Below are 25,030 nucleotides of genomic sequence, written 5' to 3'. Positions count from 1 at the left end.
GTGGCCACTATCCACCATCCAGTGTTCAAGCTTTCTTTTTGATTCGTTGGGAGTTTTCGAGAAATCTGTTATATAACAAGTACACTAGTTCTTGGTTATACTTTTTTCTGCTTATTAATGATTTGGCAGCATTTTGATTCTTAAGGAAATAAATGGCACTTGTTTTGATAGCTGAAAAAAAAAGAATTCATGATAATAATAACCATGCCGTTACGTTCAGAAATATTGTAGTTTTTTTACGGATCAGCCGGTGAGCTCTGGCAACCGACGCTGAATAGTCATATAAAAGAGGTTGCAACACAAACTATTTTCTTAGATATATGATATTTTCCCCCACGTTGTTGTGAGGTCTGTCATTGCTCCTTTGTGAAATTGTTAGATATGCATTGGTTCCATTATCTACACATGATATCGTGGTTCATCGTTGGAATCACTCGCTCTGAAGGTTAGTTCAAGGTTATACTACGTGTCCTAAGTTCCTATCACTGTGCATCCAATTGTGGATTTTAAGATATTTGTGGTGAATATTTCTTCCCTCCTTATACTGTGTGTGCGCGGGAACATTGTGTGGCTGGTAAGAAATAGAATAGCGAATTGAAAGTGTATGGGATGGAACTCTCCAAAAACTCACGATATAGTAGTTGTATAATGCAACGAAAACGGGAAAAACTTGGGTAAGGATATTATTATTATTATTATTATTATTATTATTATTATTATTATTATTATTACCAGCCAAGCCACAACCCTTGTCTTGTTGGAAAAGCAAGATGCTACAAGCTCATTATCTCCAACAGGGAAAAATAGCGCAGTGAGGAAAGGAAATAAGGAAATAAATAAATGATAAGAAAAAGTTAACGATAAATCATTCTAAAAACAGCACCTAGTCAGTGCTTTACCTCAGATAAGATGATGGCTCCGTCCTAACACTGTAATCATCACCTTTATAATAAAGAGCAAGTGTCTGGTTATATATTTTAAATACATTTATTTCCCGTCTCCCCCAGTGGCAATTAAGAAGAGGAGTAGTCATACCCTGATAAGATAGGGTATCCCGAGAGGTACACCCTGAAACCATGATCTCCCACAAATTACCAGCGGATAGTAGTTATGGAAAGGGGGAGGGTGGGAAGGGTTGAATCTGTGTGTGTGCATACCTATCTAAATATTAACTGTCATTTTGACGGGTCGCGTACACTAGTAGTAGAATAAAACAGGAGCTTTAAAAGTGAATGTATGAGAGAGAGAGAGAGAGAGAGAGAGAGAGAGAGAGAGAGAGAGAGAGAGAGAGAGAGAGAGAGAGAGAGAGAGAGAGAGAGAGTTATCAATGTAGCCTTGAGAAAGAAAATCTTAAAAAAAATTGACGGTAGATTCATTAATCAGACTAATTCCTTAGATTTAGTTTCGTCTTAAAAAGAAAAAGGAAACGAATTCCGCAAAGTAAAGATACACTATTTCCAGGTGGAAAGGATGGTAATGATATGAGCTTTAGTATCGGAAGCAGACACCTTGATCTCAATTTTATTTAGATGATGTTTCCAAGACATATTTCCTGTAATTTTAAGATCCAAAACTTCTGTTTATGATTAAGGATGGAAGGACTAGGGAATAAGTAGAAAGTTCCTGGTAACTTATATAGGAGTGGAGGAAGGAAACTGATGATTCTGTAGGATCATGTGAATAAGCAACAATTTATAGATAAACCTACAAGAAAACTAAATGCTTGTGATATTTTTTTAACGATTTTTTTTTCTTTTTTCTTTTCTTTTTTAGCAGATGTAATCTTCACAAACCCTGCTGAAGGAAATGGATCCCCGGGGAGTCCTTGCACCACGAAGAAAGGGGGACAGGGCCAGTGTACAGAAATCCTAAAATGTCCAGGAATCCGAGAGACTTTCAGAACAGACCCTCCTGCTATATGTGGATTCAATGGGATTTTGCCAATCGTGTGTTGCCCAGATGCAGGTGAGACTTTTCAAATTAATTGAAGGTCTTCCTTTAGACACTCATACTTTTCTTGATGTTAATTGGTTTTATTGTCTTCACTAAATTTCTACTTGCCTTCGATTGTAATCTACATTAAATATTTGGATAAAATTATCAGTTTATTAAGGGTTTGGGAACATAGTAAATGAATTATTAATGAAAGTTCGCTTTTTTTCGTCAAAGAAATTTTGAAATCAGTCATAAAACATATATTTGTTAGGTTTATTTCTATTTAATTGGACTTCCGAATGGTTTTGTTTTCACAGAGAGGACACCTGAACATCCCGTTCTAGTAACAGCACCTGCCTTTGACATTTCTCCTCCCAAGTCGTATAGAAACCTCAGTAAGTGTTATGAAAAACAATGTTTTTAAATTATGTAGTTTTAGTTAATCTAACTTTTAGTTTTGTTCTGACCCCTCAGGGTGTGTTAGTGTGTCTTATGCTTACCCGACTAATTTATACCCAGTTAATACTTTTCTTTCTATTAAGTAAGACACTACAGTATATATACCCAGACGCATAGAGAATCCCTCAGACGGGTTCCTATTACTAAGTCGACGTCATAATATTAGAGGGCCCATCAAAATACTCATAAATACTTCAGATGTTCAAACTTGTGGCGAATGTTTTTTATTAAGTCTCTCTTCATAGGTTATGTATGACAGACCTATTTTAACGTTATTTCTTAAGATATGTTGTATTCATTATTCGGTACTTTTCATATAGTATATTTATTTTCTTATTTTCTTTCCTCACCGTTGTTGTTACAATGCCAGATAATGTTTAATAATCAATCAATCCTTTCCTCACTGGGTCATGTTTCCCTTTTGGAGTCCTTGGGCTTATAGCATCCTGCTTTTTTAACTAGAGTTGATAAATTTATTCAGTTTCCTTCTCGCTATTAATTGCGTCATGTCATCATATATACAATGACAAATACGTTTCTGTAGACAGTAAGACTAATTGCACGTGTTTCTCTTGTTCAGCTAAAAGAGCTAAGAATGAATTTGGTTCTAGAAATAATGGACACTTCCTCTGAGGTAATAATTTTTTCCAATCCACACAGAAAAATTCTTCTACTCACAACACCTGGAATGTCGCATACGCCGTGTTATTTGGTTATATTTTGGTTTAAACTTTTGAAAAGTACATCTTTAGGGATTATGTGTATTTGTGCCTGATGGTACTCTGAGACGCTACACCACGGACTATAATTTGTATGACGATTTTGGTAGATTTCACCTCCTTGAAACGACATGGACCCAAATATGCCGGCTCCAATCTATGCTTCTTTTGTTGTAATATCTTTAGATAAGCACTGTCGCCTGCAAACACATTGCCCTCAGTTATTCAAGTAATGTTTTTCATTAGCCAATGCTAAAATATTTTTGTGGTGCGTACTCATTACTCCATAGCAGATTTATCATGTACAGTATATGCAATGTTGCTCAGTGGTGGAGTAGTCGGACGATTGGTGTGGATTCATCAGGACCGTGCATGATACAGTATCCCATCCTTCCTCTAGGAAAAAAAAAAAGTGTACCTCTTAGTGGTGCATTATATGCAATCTTTAAGGCCAGCTTTGTGGTAGGAAGCATGGAATGCCAATGGCTTGGATCATCAGCCACTAAACAACATGAACTTCGCACCACTTCCCTGCTATGGGATTTACCAACCCATTAGTTGAAGACCAACAGTATATGCAGCCACTGGAAAATTTCCTATTTTCATCGTGTCTGCAGCCTCTTGCATCACTCTATTCACAAACTTGATACCTTTATAACATATCAACCCTTTCTGACATCCAAAACTAGCAATGAAGGAGCACAGCGCATGGGCCAACTTTCAGTTGGCTAAAGGTCTTCTCTTCTACAACGACCTAATGTATTTCCTTTTGCTTCTTTAGTGCATTTCAGGGGTTGATTATTTCTCAAAGATTTCTGATGAACTTACGGTAATGCTAAGTGAATGATTAAAAACGTAGCCACTTGCTTACGAGTAATCAGCCTGAGATACTCTCGGATTTCTTCTACTTTAGGGTAAGGTTAGATACTGTGACGGGCCGAGCGAAGATTGTGAACTCAAAGGCAGTATGAAAGCAACTGAGTTAATTTATTATAGAACACTCCCCTCTATATACAAAACCTCAAGGCAACAGGAAATTTCATGTTCGAAAGACAGACAATGTTACATAGGGGAAACGCAGACATGTTTATTCTGGTTCTTTTTAGTGCAAGGGAAGAGCGAAGATACAAGCATAATATATACAAAATGAATTATGTATGATCGTGAGACACACGGTTGGTACATGGCTCCCCCCCCTAAAAATGACATACTGTACATGTTAAATAGGGCGCCCTGATCTAGAGAGGTGAACTGTAGGCGGGTCATCTGGCAGAAGATAAGCAGGTTTTAGACGATCAATGGAAACCCAGTCTTCTTTGCCACGAATGTTTAGTAGGAATGCTTTCGGACTGCGGCGGATCACAAGGAAAGGGCCCGTGTAAGGGGGCGTTAGCGGTGGCTTGCTAGTGTCGTTGCGCAGGAATACGTGCGTTGCAGAGTGCAAGTCTGTTGGTATGTGATGCTTCGCTGGGGGCTTGTATATCTGGCGGCATGGAGTAAATTTTCCCACGACGTGACGTATGCGCTGGAGATCGTCGGAGGAGGTTGTAGGAGGAAAAATTTCGGCAGGGACATACACCATTTCAGCTGCCGAGATGTCGAGGGCATCTTTAGGAGTGGTCCTTAGTCCCAGGAGGACCCAGGGAAGCTGAGTAAACCAGTTGCAATCCTTGCAGCGGGACATCAAAGCTGCTTTGAGGGTACGATGAAAACGTTCAACCATTCCATTGGCAGGGGGGTTGTAGGCCGTTGTCTGATGTAGGATGATGCCCAGGAGATTCGCTAATGATATCCACAATTGAAAGGTGAAAGTGGTTCCCCTGTCAGAAGTAATATGCTCAGGGATACCAAATCTTGCAATCCATCCAGAGAGTAAGGCAGATGTACATGAGGCGGACGTTGCAGTTTCCATGGGAATGGCTTCAGGCCAACGAGTGGAGCAGTCGATGACGGTAAACAGGTAACGATGTCCTTGTGATGTGGGTAGGGGGCCTACAACGTCGATGTGAATGTGTGCGAAACGACGCTGAGGTTGAGGAAAGGTGCCCACTCCCGAATCCGTGTGTCGATGTACTTTGGAAGTTTGGCAAGATGTACAGGTGCGGACCCAATCCTTAGCATCCTTAGAAATGCCGTGCCAAATGAACTTTGCCTTCAGCAGTTGTGCAGTAGAACGGCACGAGGGATGTGAAAGGCCGTGAATGAAATCAAACACCTGCCAGCGCATGGGAGCAGGAATCCAAGGTCGCGGTCTACCAGTACTGACGTCACAGAGGAGGGTGGTGTTGGAGTCTTCGAGGGGGAAGTCATCCCAACGGAGGGACGTGCAGGATGTCCTACATGCTTGATACTCTAGATCCTGTCGTTGGGCTTCAGCCAGGGCGTTGTAATCCAATCCCAATTGAACGGCAGCCAACGTGTTTCTTGACAGGGCATCGGCAACGGGATTCATTTTCCCAGGGACGTATTGAAGGGTGCAATTGTATTCAGCCACGGCGGAGAGATGTCGGCGTTGCCGGGCGGACCAGGCATCAGACTGTCGAGTAAAGGCATGCACCAGAGACATGTGGTCTGTGCGAATGACGAATGATGAAGGGCGTACCTTCTAAGAAATGGGGAAAGTGGCGGACAGCCAAGTGCACCGCCAGCAATTCTCGATCGAAGGTAGAATAACCTGATTCTGCCTTGGACAGTTTTCTGCTGAAGAAGGCCAATGGGCAGGGCGAGCCGTTGACCACCTGCTCGAGTACTGCACCAATAGCGACGTCGCTGGCATTGGTGGAGAGAAGGAAAGGGGCATGTGGGATAGGAAAAGTGAGAGCCCCAGCAGTTGATAGGGCCTTCTTTGCATTACAGAAGGCTGCTTCTTGAAGGGGACCCCACTTCAGGTCTTTTGGCTTGCCCTTGAGGGAGGCGTACAGGGGAGCAAGAGTGGCGGCAATGGCTGGCAGAAAACGGTGATAATCGTTAATCATGCCCAAGAATTCCTGCAGAGCTTTGACGGTCGAGGGCGCGGGGAAGTTCTGAACGGCTGCTACCTTCTCAGGGAGGGGATGGACTCCTTCAGGAGGGATGCGGTGCCCTAAGAACGACACTTCGTTGGCGCCAAAGGTACACTTGTCGTACCGGACTACAAGGCCGTTTTGTTGCAGGTGGTCAAGCACGATGAGCAGGTGACGGAGGTGTTCTTCTTTTGAGGAAGAGAACACAAGTATGTCGTCCACAACATACACAGAAAGAGAGGTCCCCTAAGATGCCATCCATGAGACATTGAAATGTTGCCCCAGCATTACGAAGGCCAAAACAGGAGTAATTGAAGGTGTATGTACCAAACGGAGTGGTGATGGCAGTCTTGGGGATGTCTTCTGGGATCATAGGCACCTGATGATACCCCTTCAGGAGGTCGAGCGTAGAGAAAACCTTCATTTTGTGCAGGTAGGATGTCACGTTGGCAATGTTTGGGAGGGGGTAGTGATCCGGTTCTGTTTGCATGTTCAGGCGCCTGTAATCCCCGGAGGGAGCCGTCTTTCTTCAGAGCGATGTGTAAGGGTGACGACCATGGGCTGGAGGCCTTTTGGCAAGGGCCTATTTCCTCCATTTCGGCGAATGTCTGTTTGGCGGCTGCCAATCGTTCCAGTGCCAGTGCCAAACGTCTGAATTTTGCGAAGACTGGGGGTCCTGTCGTCTTGATATGGTGATAAATACCGTGCTTGGCAGGAACCGTGGGCGTTTGGCGAAATTCTGGACGGAAAACTTCCGGGTACGACGTGAGGAGGTGAGCATAGGCATCCGTGGGTGTGCTAATGTGGAGAGCGAGGTTAGAGGGGGCGGGTTGAAGAGGTGTCGACAAGTACGAGTCTACGTTGACCAGTCGTCGGTGGGCAACATCGACCAGAAGGTGGAAATGAGAGAGGAAATCCGCACCGAGGATTGGCAATGTGACGTCAGCAACGAGAAACTTTCAATTGAATTTACCGATTCCGAACGACAATGTGAGGTTCTCGTAACCGTAGGTGGGTATCGCAGATTCGTTGGCGGACGTCGGCAGATGTAGACAGACTACATCGTGTCTTGAAGAGTTTCTTTGGCAAAAGAGAACGACAAGCACCCGTGTCTACCAAAAATCGCACGCCCGTTCCTGCATCATGTAAAAAGAAAACCGTTCCTGCATCATGTAAAAAGAAAAGATTAGAAACATGGGAGGCCACCGCCACGAGCGATGGCCTACTTACACGTTTTTTGGCCACTGACAATCCTCGGCACATTTCTTCGCGGTTGCCCCGAATCTGAAGTGGTAGTAGCAAAACTGCGGCGGATGGGAGGTAGTAAGTGGCTGTAGAAGTCGTTTGTTGGGGCGCGAGCGATTGGTGGGTGGTGGGCGGCTTTGTCGCTGCTTCGGCACGTCATGGGGTAGGCGTGTATGTCCTACGGCATTCATGTCAGCTTCGGTTCACGTTGAATAGGCATCCTCTTTGTCAGGTGTGGAGGCGTTGATGAAGGTCTTGAAGTGACTGTCCATAAGGGCGTCGGCTTTGATCATCAAGTCCTTTATGGGTAAACTATCGACATCGGGTATGGCAGCGCGTATAGGTCCGGGTAAACGGCGTATCCAAAGGGCACGAAGTAGGTTCACCTCACGAGGAGAGCCGTCTGCGGCAGGTTGAAGGCGAGCGATACTGGTCATTTCCCTGAGGGCAAGCGAAGCCCTTTGGTCCCCCAACGGTTGTTGCGAGAGCTGAAAAAGCTTTGCTATACGGGTGGCTGGCGACGGCGAGTACTGCTGCAGAAGGTATATTTTGAGGGCGTCATACGCTATTGGGGTGTCTTCTTGTTCACAAAGCCAGTCGGATATTCCAGAAGGTGTCCTCGGGTATTGACGCGAGAACATAATCTGCTTTGGTGGTTGAGCGAGTCACGCCCTTGATGTGAAACTGGACTTCTGCGCACTGAAACCAAGCAAACGCCTCTCCTTTGGCGAACGATGAAAGTTTCAATGGGGCAGCGGCAGCGGTGGGAGCGAGTCGACTTCCGGGGTCACCAATGTGACGGGCCGAGAGAAGGTTGTGAACTCAAAGGCAGTATGAACGCAACTGAGTTAATTTATTATAGAACACTCTCCTTTATACAGTATACAAAACCTCAAGGCAACACGAAATTTCATGTTCGAAAGACAGATAATGTTACATAGGGGAAACGTAGACATGTTTATTTTGGTTCTTTTTAGTGCGAGGGAAGAGCGAAGATACAAGCATAATATATACAAAATGAATTATGTACGATCGTGTGACACACGGTTGGTACAATACCATCAGGAGTCACTATGTGTTTTAGACATTTGTTTACTTGATTTTCAAGCCCATTACAGTGAAATGCTTCCAAGAAACTTTTATATTATTTTATTTTCTCCGTCTGTTTTCCTTGTTATTTTAATGTCGTCAAGATAAACAAGAACACTGGCCAATTAAGGAAGATAGTATTGACATAATTACTCTGGGCAAGTGACTCGGAGAATTTTTAAAACCGATTGTGGGACGTTGAATTATTATAAATGACCATTTGCTACAAAGGCCGTTTTACTCTTACTGTCTTCATGAATTAGAATTTAATGGCAACCAGTTTTCGAATCAACAGTGGTATAGTTTACTAAACTTTTCTATCAAGGGGAAAGGATATGCATTATCTTTAGTAAGAGCATTTAATTTCCCTTAATCGAAGCACGATCTTACCAAGCCATCCTTTTTCCTCGCTGCCACAATTTCAGAGACCAAGCGGATTCACTTTCCTCGATAATTCTTTGTTCCACTGATTTACTAATTTCCCCTTATACTTCCCCTTGAAAATTATCTAGTAGGCGCTTTCTGGTCACTTCCAATATTAAAAGGAAATAGGTCAATCCTTCCTGGAGGTTCTTCTTCAATCGAAATCACATCGCTTTAGCTACTAATAATGTCACTCCCCCAAATTGGCCGAAATTTTAATCACTGAACTAAGAGGATCAAACACACTCTCCTGCTCTTTGGTAGTCTTGCAGTTCCTCAGTGGTGAGCTTTGCTCTGTGGTTCTCCACCAACACCTTATCATCATCATCATCATCGACATCCAAGCCCATAACCATTCCTAGAGACAGTATTCCCAACCACAGAATTATGTGTAGACTCCGGCTCAAAGCCTTTAAAGTACCTCTCTAGTACATACAGTCTGGCCACAGCTTACTCTGGGTAGAGTTCATTGTACAGGAAGACACTTCCCCAAACTTTTCCTGGAAGAATTTTACAGTAGAGAATACTGAAGTAATTCTTTCAGAATGCTTTTACTATTAACCAAAGCAGTGTAGAATTCTTGAAATTATAGATTACTTGCTTATACATGGGCAGGATGTAGCTCATCCTCCAAGATTGGAAGATGAGGAGATCATTGTTCATAAGGAGGACCTTAGGTGCTAACTGTTTTTCTTAAAAGTACCTTTTTACACTAGGCCTAAACACTTCAAGAACCTACACAAAACAATATTGCCTATGGTTACCCAAGCTTTACTGTTAGTCCTCCATAAAAACTTTTAGCTTGTTCTATATAATGTTGTTCTTGAAACTCCTGTTTTTTTAATAATAAACAATTAGGAGCTTGACCTTCAAGTTCCCATTTGCATTCCAACATAGTGACAAAGTTAGCATATTCCTTAGAGGCTCATACCTCTCCAAGGCCATCTGGATGATGTAGGTCCTCTTTCGCATATTTTTCCAAAAAAACATATCTCCTCCTAATTGAAGACTTGGATAATAAAACACTCAAATAATTTTTGATAGAGACTTTTTTAAAACTTGCGACCTCGCCATATTTTATAGTACCATTTATGCCACTTCCCCCCTTAAATTTGTTAAATCACTCTCACCTGGTAATATAAACCTCACTAGCACCTGTTTTATCGTTTGTTCATGGGGTTATTTTGGAAGATATCCCTGAGCAGTTGTTTAGCCTTTGTGCATAGTATGCTCTCTGAAATGCTGACACCTACTAATTGATTTTATTGATCAAAATTAGAAACTATTTCTCTTTATCCTTGATTGCCTTACTTCTTTGTTTGAATGTGTCACTTTTTTGGCTAAATCAACTGCCTTTAAGGCCTTTTCGTTTGTCAGTCTCATGCAAAACTTTAGATTCAGCATACCAAACAGGTTTGAATTTTCGACATGTACTAACCGCTCTCTGGCTTGGTCAGTGGTCTTTTTTTCTAAATTTTATTGTGGTCTTCCAAACATTTCATTTTGCTCATCCTTGCTTCTAATCTTCATAAGCTATATATATATATATATATATATATATATATATATATATATATATATATATATATATATATATATATATATATATATATATATATATGTATATATATATATATATATATATATATATATATATATATACACTGGAAAGACATGTCTGAGACCTTTGTTCTGCAGTGGACTAGTAATGGCTGATGATGGTAATAAATAAATAAATGATTATATATATATATATATATATATATATATATATATATATATATATATATATATATATATATATATATATATATATTACATGTGCGTGTGAATCAAGTCACGAAAGGAGAAAAGAAAATCACTTTTTTCATTTTTAATCTTTTCTGCAGGATGTGGCCATGTTGGATTCAGGTCAGATTCCTCAAGATTTAGAAGGGCGGCCTTCGTAAATGAGCCTGCTGTTGTCGGAGGATTTGAATCACTCAGAGATGCATGGCCATGGATGGTAGGTAAGGCGAGGTTTTTATCAGATTGATTATTAACATGACATATGCTGGGACATTGCAAAATATATTTAGCTCTATCACGCTTGTCATGTGGCTTCTGAAAAATATTCAGTGCTTGACGAGACCATTTTTAACAAATTAGTCAAGTTTCTAATGTAAGTTTTATCGGAGAAAAGAGCCAATATCATAGATATGATAATATCTCGAAATACTAAAAGTAAGGAAAAATCTATATATTGATATGAAAGGTCTAACCAGATCCATTCTTCCAGGCTCTCATAGGTATTAAAGAAGAAGTTGGGTTCAATTGGTTCTGTGGAGGCGTTCTCATCAACGAGCAATGGGTTCTCACTGCAGCTCACTGCTTAGATGACAAGTAAGTTCTTAGTTGTAATTGTGTAGTACATATACGTAAATTTTTGGTCTTGGAATCTTTCATTGTTTATTTTCTTCTATAAATTGGTTTATTTATGTAATTACCCTAGATGTTTCGTCCTTTTTTTTTCCTGCATATATAGATTTATCTATTTGCTTCCACATTGTTCGTAAGGGATCCTCATTTTGATGACTTCAGAACACATTTGAAATAATACAAAACATAGTTTCCAAATTTGCACAAAATACGTTTCAAGAAATAAACATGAGAAATCTGACTCTAAGATACTGTGTGTGTTATGACACCTGTTAAATTAATACACAATACAGTAAGCAATGCAAAGCAACTTTTAGAATTTTTGTAACAGCAATTCAACATCATTGTAATATATATATTCAGTTACTTTATACATAGACTCAAACTAAAAAATGGTAGTTAAGGGAAAAAACTATGACATTGCTGACAAGTCCTCAGTTTGTAATTGTCTGAATACGGATTTATCCTCCATAGTGTTCAAGGGTAAACGTAAGACGTTAATTCTTCATTAGCTTGCTCATTACTCATTCATTACATATCTTTTTTTTTTTTTTTATTTCAATAGATTACCTACCATAGTTAGGTTAGGTGAACACAACTATGCAACGGCGAGTGACGGTTCGAATGAAGAGGACTTTGAAATCTCGCAAATGATCCGATATCCCGATTACGCTTTCCCCGTCGCTTACCATGACCTGGCTCTGTTGCAGCTCAAGACTAAGGTCAATTTCAAGGTCTGTATATGTATAGCTTAGATTACCCCTTTTCGATATCATTCCTGAAGTAATAGAAAAATATCTGTATATTTGCCTGTTTACCTGCTTACTAATTTCCATAGTATTTTTTCTAGAGATTACAGTATTGTTAATGTTTAATGATGACTTACTGCGTTTATTTTCAATCCTTAAAATGCTCTATAAATTTATCGCTCATTAGATTAATCTTTTCACATCACAGTTATCTATAGCTCCTGTGTGCATACCGTGGGGAGACGAAAGCCTGACGAATCTGACAGGAAGGTCCATGAAACTGACTGGATGGGGAGACACTCAATTCGGTAAATCTCTCTCTCTCTCTCTCTCTCTCTCTCTCTCTCTCTCTCTCTCTCTCTCTCTCTCTCTCTCTCTCTCTCTCTCATGCCCCTGTACAATACGTGTAAGTATGGACATACAATATTGAAACATGAATGCATATACTTTTCTATAAGGGTGTCTTAAAGGCATTTGGTGAATATGGTCATAAGCCTGTTAGCGCTTCTGCTCCTTGGCATGCAAGAATTCTTCTTGTATTGATGATTCTGTGATATTTCCCAGCTGGATCCCCCAGCACAGCTCTGCAGGAAGTGGACGTCGTGATGTTCCCAATCTCAACATGCCACAATGCGTACTCTGATCTTAGGCAGTTCAGGGTTCATTGGCCCAAAGGTATCGGAAGGGAGACAGTTTGCGCGGGACACGAGCAAGGAGGCCGTGACGCTTGTCAGGTAACAATTGCTCTTGCAAAAAATAACTCATTCTCTTCCTTGCCTATAGATTTATCCAATTTACTTCCTGAACTTAATATTCAAATAGTTATTGTCAAAAGATACACTTTTTTTTCTAAAAAATCATATTACATTATGTGAAAAAGGCAAAGCCGTTAAAGAATGCTTTACATAGAAAAATAGTTACTCATCAACATGATTTATTATGCATCAAATTTCTAATGTTTCATAATAAACTGGTAGCCTGCGATATAATGAGTGAATAAAATATAAATGTTTTGAGCTAAGAAGAAAGAATATATCTAAATTCATATTCTCAGCTTCAATCAGTTAATTAATGAAAGTTACTAATAAGCAATGCTGTTGAATGGTGTTTTTTAAGGGTTTGTTTACTTGGTACTTCATTACCAATCGTAGAAAAGGTATCAACGAAATTTCCCCTTTTATTTCTTCTTTAGTCACTAGTTTTATTTATACTTTGAGCATTTATTGGAGTGAGATATATAACCGATATTACCCAAACGTTAGTAATGTTGAGCAGTTATGCTCCCCTTCGGTAGATGCATCTATTTATTCGTGAATCTTGAAGAGAATAAAACTCTTGTGACCTGAAGCTCAGCTTGTTTTGTCTTATGCCTTGCAGGGGGACTCTGGTGGGCCCCTGACTTACCGGGGAGGACAAAGAAAGTACTTCCTGAGTGGCATAGTGTCTACTGGTTATGGCTGCGGCAACAAGGACTTTCCCGGCATATACGCTAACGTCCTCCACGCTCCTCATTTGGCATGGATCAAGAAAGTCGCTTTTTAGAGAATTGACATAGGAGAGACAAGACTTGAGTGTGTATTAGAAGATGACAATGAGTGGGCTACTTTCCAAATGATTCTCTTTACAGAGTAGAAGATTATTTTCTCTTTCTTTCCAAGTGCCTTACTTCCTATGTACAGTACTGTATTTCCTATCTTCATCCTATAGTCTTTGCCTAGTGTTCAATATTACCGTCACTTAATATCTTAGTTCCATCATCACGCATGTGTAAGGTATTGAAGAACTTAATTTTTCTCTTACTATCAAGATGAAACAAATTAGCCACCACCAAACACAATGCAATTCCCTTATCTTTATATTATTTTTGACTTGTTATTGCCTAGAGTCATCTCTACTTCACTGATTACCTTCCTACAACGCCAACTATTTTACTTGAAAGATTCCTGGTAGGTTTGTACAAGTGTCATTCTCCCGAGTTCCACGTGGGATTGTTGCTTTGGCATCGAAAACCCTGGCCTTCGTAGCTTTTTGCTAACCAAGGTAAAGAGCTTAGGTTTTAACTTTCCTAATCGAATATATATATCCCATTTCTTTTGTTGTAACGTTCTTTTACTCATACTGAAAATCAAAACTTGATATTGTGATAAATCTTTCTAGTTTGAAATTTTGATCTCAAATTTAGAATAAGTCCATTTTTCCATCTTCGTGTTATGATTGAGTCCAAGGTAATTAAATTGAATCCGACCCGATCCACTAGTTACTTCTTTCTTCGAACCTTATCCTCTCGACTTTCTCTCCTGTGCGTATTACTCACACACGTTTGAATCATACAGAAAGCAACTAATTTGTACCTTTACACATACGAAAAATAAAAGTATATAGAATGTACGTATATGCTTATTAATGTATATATTATAAACATGCATGTCTGTAAAATCAAGCAGTTATATGCGCATATAAACGCACTCATACATTATATATATACACATACACACATATATTATATATATATATATATATATATATATATATATATATATATATATATATATATATATATATATATATATATATATGTATGTATACAGTATATATATATATATATATATATATATATATATATATATATATATATATATATATATATATATATATATATATATATATATATATATATATAATATAGAATAATGAGAATAACCACCTGATAAAAGACCCATAAATCTCTCTCTCTCTCTCTCTCTCTCTCTCTCTCTCTCTCTCTCTCTCTCTCTCTCTCTCGTAAAGATTAAAGATTGAATTCTACTTAATCAGTGTTCCAAAATAGAATAGGATCAGATATTGTATATGTCATGAATGTAAAAATTATTTTAAAATCCCATAATTGCGTAAATATTGTACAGCAAATGCACTCATGTTAGATCAGGATAATATACCATAAAGGAAGTTTTGTATTTGGATATATGATCTTGATTAGCATTTATTTATTTATTATAACGTAAATCAGCTAATGTTCGTGTTGGACAACCTGGAACCCATTCGGCATAGACTTCATCCTCATCAGAACACCAGAACTGACATTAAAAATTCCCTCAAACTTCCCAATCAAAGCCTAACAAATGTCATGATTGCGTTTTAGTATTTGAAGAATTAAAATTTGTTTAAATTTAACATACATCTGTTTTGGTGATATTTTTACTCTCGTGTTAAAGTTTGATACAATAGTTTTTTTATGAAATAATTTCCGATTACCGTCAATTCTTTCAACTGTAATAATTTGTTCCTGTTTCTAACAGAATTATGACAATAATTTCACAATCTTATCATCTATTCTCAGGTTTTTAGAATGAGAATTGCGTCTCATCAATATCCTAATTTGATAGGAAAAATTCTGATTTCAAAACAAGGTGATACTTGCGTACCAGGATAGCCAACCTTAAGAAATCCAAACTATTATAAGAAAGATAAAACATGAATTCTTATAATACTTATACAAATTGAAAACCAAAATATAACTTAAGTACGACTTTACTTTAATCATTTTTAAAATAATTTCTGCATCCTGAACAATTAAAACCATGTATACAATGTTTTTGGTTTGGTCCACAATGGGAACCCTGTCATCTGGTGATAGTTCTTGATGAAAGTTTGTGAATAATAATCAAATGTACTCACCACAGCCTTTATGAATAAACTCTCTTTATATATTCACCTAGAATCTATTTTCAACTATATGAACTAGACATGGACCAACTCGTTTGAGTGTTTTAAATTTTGCCATTATAAAAAGTTAAAGGAATCCAATGTTTACATCCTCACCACTGAGGGATTGGAGCCGGCAAATCTTTTGGCATTATAAAAAGAGAAATCATAATAGATAATCTATTCATGAGCATTTTAGCAAGATGGTGAAATTGTAATCAAGATGTATAGAAATTTTCCAATAATACAGTATATTATACAAATCACTATTAACTCTTCATTATAGAGTATTGGCAATTCTAAACCTGGCTGGTATGTCAGTCCAATTTTGCCAGAACCTTATTCGAGAATACCCTCTAAGATTTCTTATATCTGTCATGATACCTCTAATTTCGGTATTTTTATTATATTTATATATTATTTCAATGTATTCATCCCTAAAAATGTGTAGGGAAGATTTTTGGAATGTTTTCAAGCAAAGAATACAATAGTTTCTTTGTTGATACACTGAATTAGCACATTTTTTTTTTAAATTTACCACTAGATGGCCTCAGTGAGGCTTTTTTTTAGAGTAAAACATTGGTTTTGAGGAGCATTTCAATAGAAACACGCCATTCGGTTAAACTGATAATGAATAGTTGTTTCCTCAAGAAATTACCTAAGACAGCAAAGGACAATTTGATGAGTGATATTTTTATATATTGATAAAGTTTCTTGTATCAATTATTGTAATTATTCAAAATGACAGAAGCCCAAGCAATGCTCATAATCAAAATCTTTTATTGCAGCCGAACGCTAAAAAGGAAGGAACACGAAAATTGAAGCTTCCTTATATATATATATATATATATATATATATATATATATATATATATATATATATATATATATATATATATATGTGTGTGTGTGTGTGTGTGTGTGTGTGTGTGTGTGTGGTGTGTGTGTGTGTGTGTGTACAGTATATTTGTGTGTATATTATTAGCCTATTATTATTATTGTTGTTGTTGTTGTTGTTGATTTTGTTGTTGTTGTTTTTCAAGGTACAACTCTAGTTAGAAAAGAAGGATGCTACAAGCCCAAGGGCTCTAACAGAGAAAGTAGCCCAGCTGGAAAAGGAATAGTGGATGTGACAAACAAGATATTGCTGAAAAGTAATAAATAAAAAGTATGATATATCATAAGATTAATAACAAGGTTAAACTAGATATGTACTAGTTGAAATATGAAAAGAGACTTATGTCAACTTGTTTAACAGAAAAGCATTTGCAGCTAGTCTAAACTTTCGAAGTTCCGCCGATTCAACCCCCAGATTTGGAAGATCGTTCATAATTTGAACGTAGCTGGAATAAAACTTCTAGAATACTGTGTAGCATTAAGCCTTATGATGGAAAAGGCAAGACTTGGAATTACCTGCCTACCTAGTAGCCTACTACGTATAGAATTGTACAATCTGGGAAGATTGGAATGCAAAGAATGGTCAGAAATATGAACACTCTTATGCAACATTTACAAAGTACTAACTGAACGACACAAATTAAGTGAAGAGGTATAGCTGAGCAGGTAACTAATAATCTTTCCTTTCCGGAAACAAGCCCCAATCGCGGTACACATACTGTTTGGGGATTGCTTTTGATAAAAACAAGTTAGCCAAATAAAATTTTGATATTGCTTCTTGCAAAAATTGCAGGGAATTGTCATAGAATTTCCTTATTGTCAAATCATAAATGTTTTACTTAGTTGGATCTGAATTTGGAACTATGTACTTGAACAATAGCTTTCTTGTACCATATCAGTCACAGTATCATAATTAGGGTAAAAAGTACCCATACCACAGGCACCATCAGTTTGATATAACACTGTACATACATATAAGAAGTAGGGCTGTAGTTGTTTCCCAAATATTGTCTTGGATGAGTATACAACAATGGTTATAAATCTCCCATTTATAGCGACACAGTTTCGTGCAGGTCATACTAAAGCAGTAGCATTTACAGCAGCCACACCATTCTGACTTGCATCCACATTTGGTCAGCTGTAGGCAACTCTCTGCGATGCATGAAAGTTTTGTCCAAGTGATCTGCCATAGATTTCCTTTCTTGTCCCAGCTCCAGTTGAGTGGAGTTTGCATTTCTAGTTGACGTGCTGTTGACCGACTCCAGTCCAGATGCACTTCGCCTGGACCTGATAGGCAGCGCACTTCACTTTCTGGCTAAGTTCTATTAAATCTAAAAGACATTTTTATATTTTTTTAATTTTTTTTCAAGAATATTGTTTTCCGCCAGTATTTGTGAGTATCTTATCATTCAAAATGAAAGGAAAAAGAAGTACTACATTGGATCCCTCTCTCTGGTTACGTCTAATTTTTCCTTTGCCTCCACATACACCGAATAGTCTGGCTTATCATTTCCACATTCTCCACTGTCTTCATACACCTGACAGCACCAAGATTACCAAAAAAAATTTCTGTGCTCACGGGTTTAACAGCTACAATGTACTTTTTTTTAGTGGCAACATCCTTCTTGGTAAGGGAAGAAGAGTCGTTTTAGCTATGGTCAGCAGCTCTTTTAGGAAAAGGATACTCCAAAATTAAACCATTGTTTTCTAGTCTTCGGTAATGACATTGCCTCTGTTCAGGGTCTACCACTGTCTTGGGTTAGAGTTCTCCTGCTTCATGCCAGAAAACTCAATCAATCAACCAATCAATCATCTCTTGCTTCGGGTACACCTGGGGACACTATTCTATCTTATTTCTCTTCCTCTTGTTTATTTTTTATTTATTATAGTTTACATATGAAAGATTTATTTTAATGTTTTTTCTATTCTTAAGATATTTTATTTTAATTGTTCATGACTTCTCTCTCTTATAATTTGATTATTGTTTTTCTATTGGAGCCCTTGGGCTTATAGCATCTCTTTTTTTCCAACTAGGGTTGTAGCCTAGCTAGTAATAGTAATAATAATTGACCAGTTGAGCCAGAAGCGATTATGAATTATTAAGTAACTAGGACTCATGACGAATTGGATAACCGTCACAGACACCAGGGTGACTAAACGTATTTGCCGGGATTATCCCATATTTATGAGATTTTTGTCTTGTGTCCCGTATCGACGCCCCCCCCCCCCCCCCCCCCCCGGAACACCTTTTGTCCCGTATATCAATATTTGAAAACAAGAATACTAGTGCAGTTCTGAGTTCATCACATATGTTCAGTCCAAACACCAACTCTCGAGAGCAGTTGGATCCAGTGCAAAATATGACAAATAAGAAATGACATACGAACAACAATGAGGACAAAATTTTAGTAGGCATATGGAAAGGTTTTCTTTATTTGCATTTTATTGTCTGCAATTTCTTAAATATATTATGACATGTTACATGTTACTTTAAAGACGCAAAACATGCTTGATTACACACATGTAATAAACAGCTGTTTGTAACAAACTCTACAATGAACACAATTTAAAACAATAAAAATCATTAAGTAGGCCCTGTCCTAAATATTCTATTATTCTTTCGAATAAATACAATATACTTGAAATGCAGCAAAATACGAGTTACAGTCACGTAGTTCCTTCACTATCTAAACTCGATATAATAATAGTATCTATTTAAATATCGAATATTACCCGTGTGTTACTCAGAGCCTCACTCAAACCAGCAAATAAAATTAATCAATCATGTAGGCAAACTGTAAAGTTCGTCCTACTCCTTATGGCATCCCAAAGACGTATTTACTTAAAAATAATGATTTGGTTATTAGAATTTATTCCTCTGATAGAATATGTTATGAAAACATCTTATAAGGGACTCTCTCTCTCTCTCTCTCTCTCTCTCTCTCTCTCTCTCTCTCTCTCTCTCTCTCTCTCTCTCTCTCTCTCTCTTTATATATATATATACATATATATATATATATATATATATATATATATATATATATATATATATATATATATATATATATATATATATATATATATATATAATTTTATCAAAATTAGGGCTAGTTTTTCGATCAGCAACGCATAAGCATTCGGAACTCCCTCATAGTGCTACAATCCAGTCCTGATTGGCTAAAACTTTCACAGCTGTGATTGCCCATTACATTTGTTTAACTATAGCTTCACACACACACAGCTTTCATTGTAACTAAGACGGTCAATTATTCCCTTGAATAATTCAAATTATACATGAAATGTAACAAAAGACGAATTACAGTCTTGTACTGTAGTTCCATCACTATATAAGGTCGATAAAATAAGAGTATTTATTTGAATAACGAGTATTAGCAACACATCACTCAATAGCCTACAACACTCAAACCAGCAAACAGAATTAAGCAATCATATAGACAAGTTTTAAGTTCATCCTACTCCTTATGACGCTACAAGACGTATTTTTCTTAATACAAATAACTACTGTATTTGGTTATTAGCATGTATCCTTCTGATAAAACATGTTGATAAAACATCTGGATCTTTTCAGTTTCACTGCCACAAAAACTATGAAAGCAAAATACACTTTTCTAATGAAGTGTTTTATGTTCTTTTTCGAGAAATGAAAAGTAAAAAAGTTATGGCCAGTTAAAGATGGTTATTTCCTATGCATTTGTTAAGAAACTTGATTTTTATTTTTTCCTCAGATGATATGGCTAGCGGCGGATATAGTCTAACCTAACCTAACCTAACCCAACTAGGTTAGGTTAAGTTAGGTTTAGGTTAGGTTAGACACTATTCGTCGCCAGCAATATTATCTGAGGAAAAAGGGAAAATTATGTTACTTAACAAATGCATAGGAAATAACCATCTGTAACTGGTCATAACTTTTGAATTTTTCTTTTCTCGGAAAAAAAAAAATAATTTCATTTTCGGAAAGAGCATAAAATAATGCATCAGGAAAAAAATGTATTTTGGTTTCATAGTTTTTGCTTCAGTGAAACCGAAAAGATCCAAATGTCTTATAAGGAACTGCCTCTATATATATTGAAGAAAAGAAATCCTTAAATGTCTTAAAAAAAAAAAAAAAAAATCTTCAGGTCACCCCCCCTCCCCCAATAGCTTGAGCGGTTGGAAGCAATTTTATGGGAATTCGGGCATGTTTTCCAATTAGCATCTCTTAAGTCCCCGGAACTCTTTTGGTGGGATATTCCAGTCCCCCGATTGGCTGTATCTTTTTGGCTGTGATTAGTTGATTCTTTTGTTTTCAAATTCACACATACACATGTAACATTGTAGCCAGAACCCAGGTAATTATTCCTTCGAAAATTACGTATTTATTCAGCTTACACATTTGAACAAGATCCATTATTTATTTTATTATGAAATTGATCAAATTTTTAGTTTGTGTTCATAGAAATCATATTTTTTTTTTTTTTTTTTTGGTCTTAATTTATCTACAATAAGTATAGAAATTATAACTGTAAACAGTTGAAATCATTCATAAAATACGAGTTTACATAACGTCACATACAACTACCAATCACAGCAGAGAACAAATCAGCCAATGAAACTCTAGATAATTCCCGCTAAGGAAACACATAAGGTGAGAGGGTTCCTTTCCCTTAAGGCTGCTATTGGCAAACGAGTCAAATCTACAACTATTTCGTTTAAACGCTGTAGTTAATTTTTTTTTATTCTATACAACAATGATATTTAAGATCCATTTAATAATAAATTATTTTTTTCGAATTTATTTCCACAAAATTGGGTTTTAAGTCATAAATTTGATGGTATTCTACCCTTACTCTTTATGACGAAATATACCCTAATAAACATATGATTTACTAAGCATTTGTTCAATTACATTATACTTGAAATGCAACAAAACAGGATTTAAAGTTACACAGATAATTCACTCTATAAGCTCAATATAATATTAGCTCACTTGAACCAGAAAACAGAAGCAAAGACAAGCTGTAAAATTCCTTCTACTCTTTCTTGATAGCATCATAAAGACTCATTTTCTGAATAAATATAATGATTTAGTAATCAGAATCTATCCATTTAATAAAACGTTGTCAAACATCTTATAATGGGCTGTCTCCATATATTTTTAAGAAAATATATTTTTAATTACTTTAAAAACAAAAAATCATAGCTTAAACGTTTTGAAAGCGATTTTATGGATGGGCAGGTTTCTCTGATTCTCGAGTGGAAATTTATCTAACCCCTAAACTCTCTCTTGGTGGTAAATTCCTGTCCTCTGATTGGCCAAATCTTCCTCAGCTGTGATTGGTGGTTCCCTTCAGTTACTACAGCTTCACACACACTCACACACTCAACATCATAGCCGCAAGAGGAATATGACATTTCTTAAACCTATATCCTCCAGCAATATCTGTTATTGATTCATTACTAAATTAATAAGCATTTTCAAGTTAAAAAAGTGTAGTTACAAAATCACAAACAAGCTGCAAAATTCATCCTACTCATTGTGACGTCATATAGACATTTTCTCAATATAATTTAGATGATTTAGTAATCATGAATTATCCATCACTTGAATAAAATATGTTATAAAATATCTTATAAGCGGCTGTTTCTGTATACTTTGAAGAAAATATATCAAATTTGCTTATAATTAGAAATAAATCTTTAGCTCTGTTCCCCATCCCATACAGCTAGAGCGTTTAAAAGCAATGTTATGGAAATTCGGGTAGGTTTATCGAACAGCAACTCATAAGTTTGCGGAACTCTCTCTTGGCGGTAAACTCCAGTCCTCTGATTGGCTATATCTTCCTCAACTGTGATTGGCAATTACCCTCCTTACTACAGATTAACATACGAACACACTCACATGTAACATCCTAGCCAGAAATCAGTTAAGTATTCCTTCGAATATGATGTATTTATTTTACGTATATCTTGTGACAAGACCCATTACTTGTTGATTATTAAATTAATGACTGTATTGTGTTTATTTCCATGAAAATCTTATTTTTTTTATAATAATTCAGTTGTAACAAGTATGGATTTTTCATCCCTACCTAGTTAAATTCATTCATGAAAATACTATTTTATGACGTCACATACAGCCACCAATTAGAACTGAGAAAGGATCAGCCAATGAGACACCAAATATTTCCCGCTAAAAATGAAGAAGGTGAGAGAGTTTCTCTTGATTATGAGCTGCTGTTGGCGACCGAGTTAAATTCAAACGAGTCATTCCTTCAAACGCTCTAGGTAAGGTTTTTTTTTTTTCATCCTAATTCATTGTGTTTGTTTTGTTATACATATAACGATGATATTTAAGTAGCCTGAAAATAAAACTTTCTAATTTCTTATATCTTTTAGATATCATTCAAATGTTCAAATGTTTGCAGGCTTTCCCTTCAGTAATCACACCTTTCTTTTGTTTTAGGAGTGATAAACGCTTATTAAAGTAACAAATGGATGAAAGAGACTAAGGAATCTAGGAAAGATGTGAATATGAACGATAGAACTTCGCCCCTGCCTGGACACAAGGTCCTGGCAATCTGCGCAAGCACGCACGCAAGACCCTTCATGAGAATAGGAAGAATAGAGGTTAAGAGCTCGAGATCAAGATTAGAGAAACAGGTAGTAAAAATTCAAACGAAAAAAGGTCATGTAGGAGAAGAAATTTTTTTTACAACAAAACAGACTCGATATATTCAAAACTAGGGCCAACTGATTAAGATTAGATGATAGAAAAAGACATGAAGAAGAGAAGACCTCGCCCATTTATTACAATATTGTCAAGACCTCGTTGAAGAGAGAAGAAAAAATAAAAAAAACCATTGCAACAAGCATATGAAGAGGAAAGGAAATCTGGTAATTCTACCAGAATATCGAACAGCAACTCGTAAGTCCGCGGAACTCTCTCCAGCGGTAAACTCCAGTCCTCTGATTGGCTATATCTTCCTCAACTGTGATTGGTAATTACCCTCCTTACTACAGATTAACAGACAAACACACGCACGTGTTACATCGTAGCCAGAAAGCAGTTAAGTATTCCTTCGAATATGATATATTCATTTGACATCTATCTTTTAACAAGATTCATTATTTATTGAAAAATTAATTAATACTTATTTTAAGTTCATATCCATGAAAATTTTAATTTTTAATGATAATTTATCTGCAACAAGTATAGATTTTCATCCCTACCCAGTTAAATTCATTCATAAAAATACTATTTTATGACGTCACATACAACCACCAATCAGAGCTGAGAAAGGATCAGCCAATGAGACGCCAAATATTTCCCGCTAAAAATGTAGAAGGTGAGAGAGTTTCTCTTGATTATGAGCTGCTGTTGGCTACCGAGTTAAATTCACACAAGTCATTTCGTTCAAAACGCTCTAGCTTATGGGTTTTTTTTCATCCTAATTAATTCATTGATTGATAAAGATATTTAAGTAGCGTGGAAATAATACTTCCTAATATCTTATATCTTTTAGATATCATTCAAATGTTTATCAATTGCAGACTCTTTTGTTTTAGGAGTGATAAACGCTTATTAAAGTAACAGACAGATGAAAGGGAATCGATGAAAGTTGTGGATGTGAATGATAGAACCTTCGCCCCCGTCCGGACACAAGGTCCTGGCAATCTGTGCAAGCACGCGTGCAAGAACCTTCAGGAGAATTGGAAGGGAAGAGGCTAAGAGCTTGAGGTCAAGATTAGAGAAATAGGTAGTAAAAATGGAAGGAAGAGATAAAAGAAAAAATAGTTTAGAAATATATGTAAAAGAAAAAAAGGTCATGTAGGAGAAATATTTTATTACAACAAAACAGACTCGTTATATATATAGAACTATGGCCAACTGATAAAGATTAAATTATTGAAAAATACATAATGGAGAGAAGACCTCGCCCATTTCTTACATTATTGTCAAGATCTCGTTGAAGAGAGAAGTAAAATTAATAAAGCCATTGCAACACCCATAGAAGAGGAAAGGAAGATGATAGGAAACGCTTAATTTAAAGAAAGAGGGATATATATATATATATATATATATATATATATATATATATATATATATATATATATATATATATATATATATATATATCAAATGGGGAAAAGGTGAAGAGAAAATGAAGAACGAAAATAGAAGAAAAGTAAAGAAGTGCCGATGTAAAGACAAACTCATTGTCCTCAATCCTATTCCCAAACGTGTTCCTAAGTTGCTCCTCTACCTCTCCATCTCGTTTGGATTCTTGGAAGTCAAAGATTTACTTTATCTGTCTAGTGCCCACTGCCTGGTGAATATAATTTCTGCAGTTAGGAACTTGAATTATGGGTAAAGAGGTGTACGTAGGATAGC

General features: G+C 36.9%; 1 protein-coding gene and 1 long non-coding RNA gene across 3 annotated transcripts in view; both read left to right on the top strand.

The window, feature by feature from the left end:
• The first annotated feature begins 246 nt into the window (after positions 1-246).
• Positions 247-14,506, top strand: LOC137621162 (venom protease-like). Of its 2 annotated transcripts, none has more exons than XM_068351588.1 (9): positions 247-445; positions 1,777-1,965; positions 2,253-2,330; positions 10,762-10,877; positions 11,151-11,254; positions 11,856-12,024; positions 12,248-12,347; positions 12,604-12,773; positions 13,417-14,506. In XM_068351588.1, the coding sequence occupies exons 1-9, from the start codon at positions 382-384 to the stop codon at positions 13,579-13,581; spliced, it is 1,155 nt and encodes a 384-aa protein (XP_068207689.1). In that variant the 5' UTR covers positions 247-381; the 3' UTR covers positions 13,582-14,506. The 2 variants fall into 2 exon arrangements, with proteins under 2 accessions (XP_068207689.1, XP_068207687.1); XM_068351586.1 differs by having other exon boundaries at positions 256-445; positions 1,774-1,965; positions 13,417-14,503.
• Positions 14,507-24,923: 10,417 nt separating this feature from the next.
• Positions 24,924-25,030, top strand: part of LOC137621161 (uncharacterized) — a 52,932-nt gene continuing 52,825 nt past the window's right edge. The window contains exon 1 of the long non-coding RNA XR_011040141.1: positions 24,924-25,006. This is a non-coding gene — a long non-coding RNA (uncharacterized lncRNA). The remainder of the gene's footprint in view (positions 25,007-25,030) is intronic.

This window comes from Palaemon carinicauda, chromosome 27 (assembly GCF_036898095.1).
Source record: "Palaemon carinicauda isolate YSFRI2023 chromosome 27, ASM3689809v2, whole genome shotgun sequence".
Taxonomy (NCBI): domain Eukaryota; kingdom Metazoa; phylum Arthropoda; class Malacostraca; order Decapoda; family Palaemonidae; genus Palaemon; species Palaemon carinicauda.
This window is presented reverse-complemented; position numbering and strand designations above follow the sequence as displayed.

Bases quoted from the DNA above. Each gene is read 5' to 3' on its own strand.
- LOC137621162 (XM_068351586.1), top strand. From the start codon at position 382: ATGCATTGGTTCCATTATCTACACATGATATCGTGGTTCATCGTTGGA. The intron at 11,255-11,855 runs GTAAGTTCTTAG...TTATTTCAATAG, and splicing joins GCTCACTGCTTAGATGACAA to ATTACCTACCATAGTTAGGT. The intron at 12,025-12,247 runs GTCTGTATATGT...TTCACATCACAG, and splicing joins AGACTAAGGTCAATTTCAAG to TTATCTATAGCTCCTGTGTG.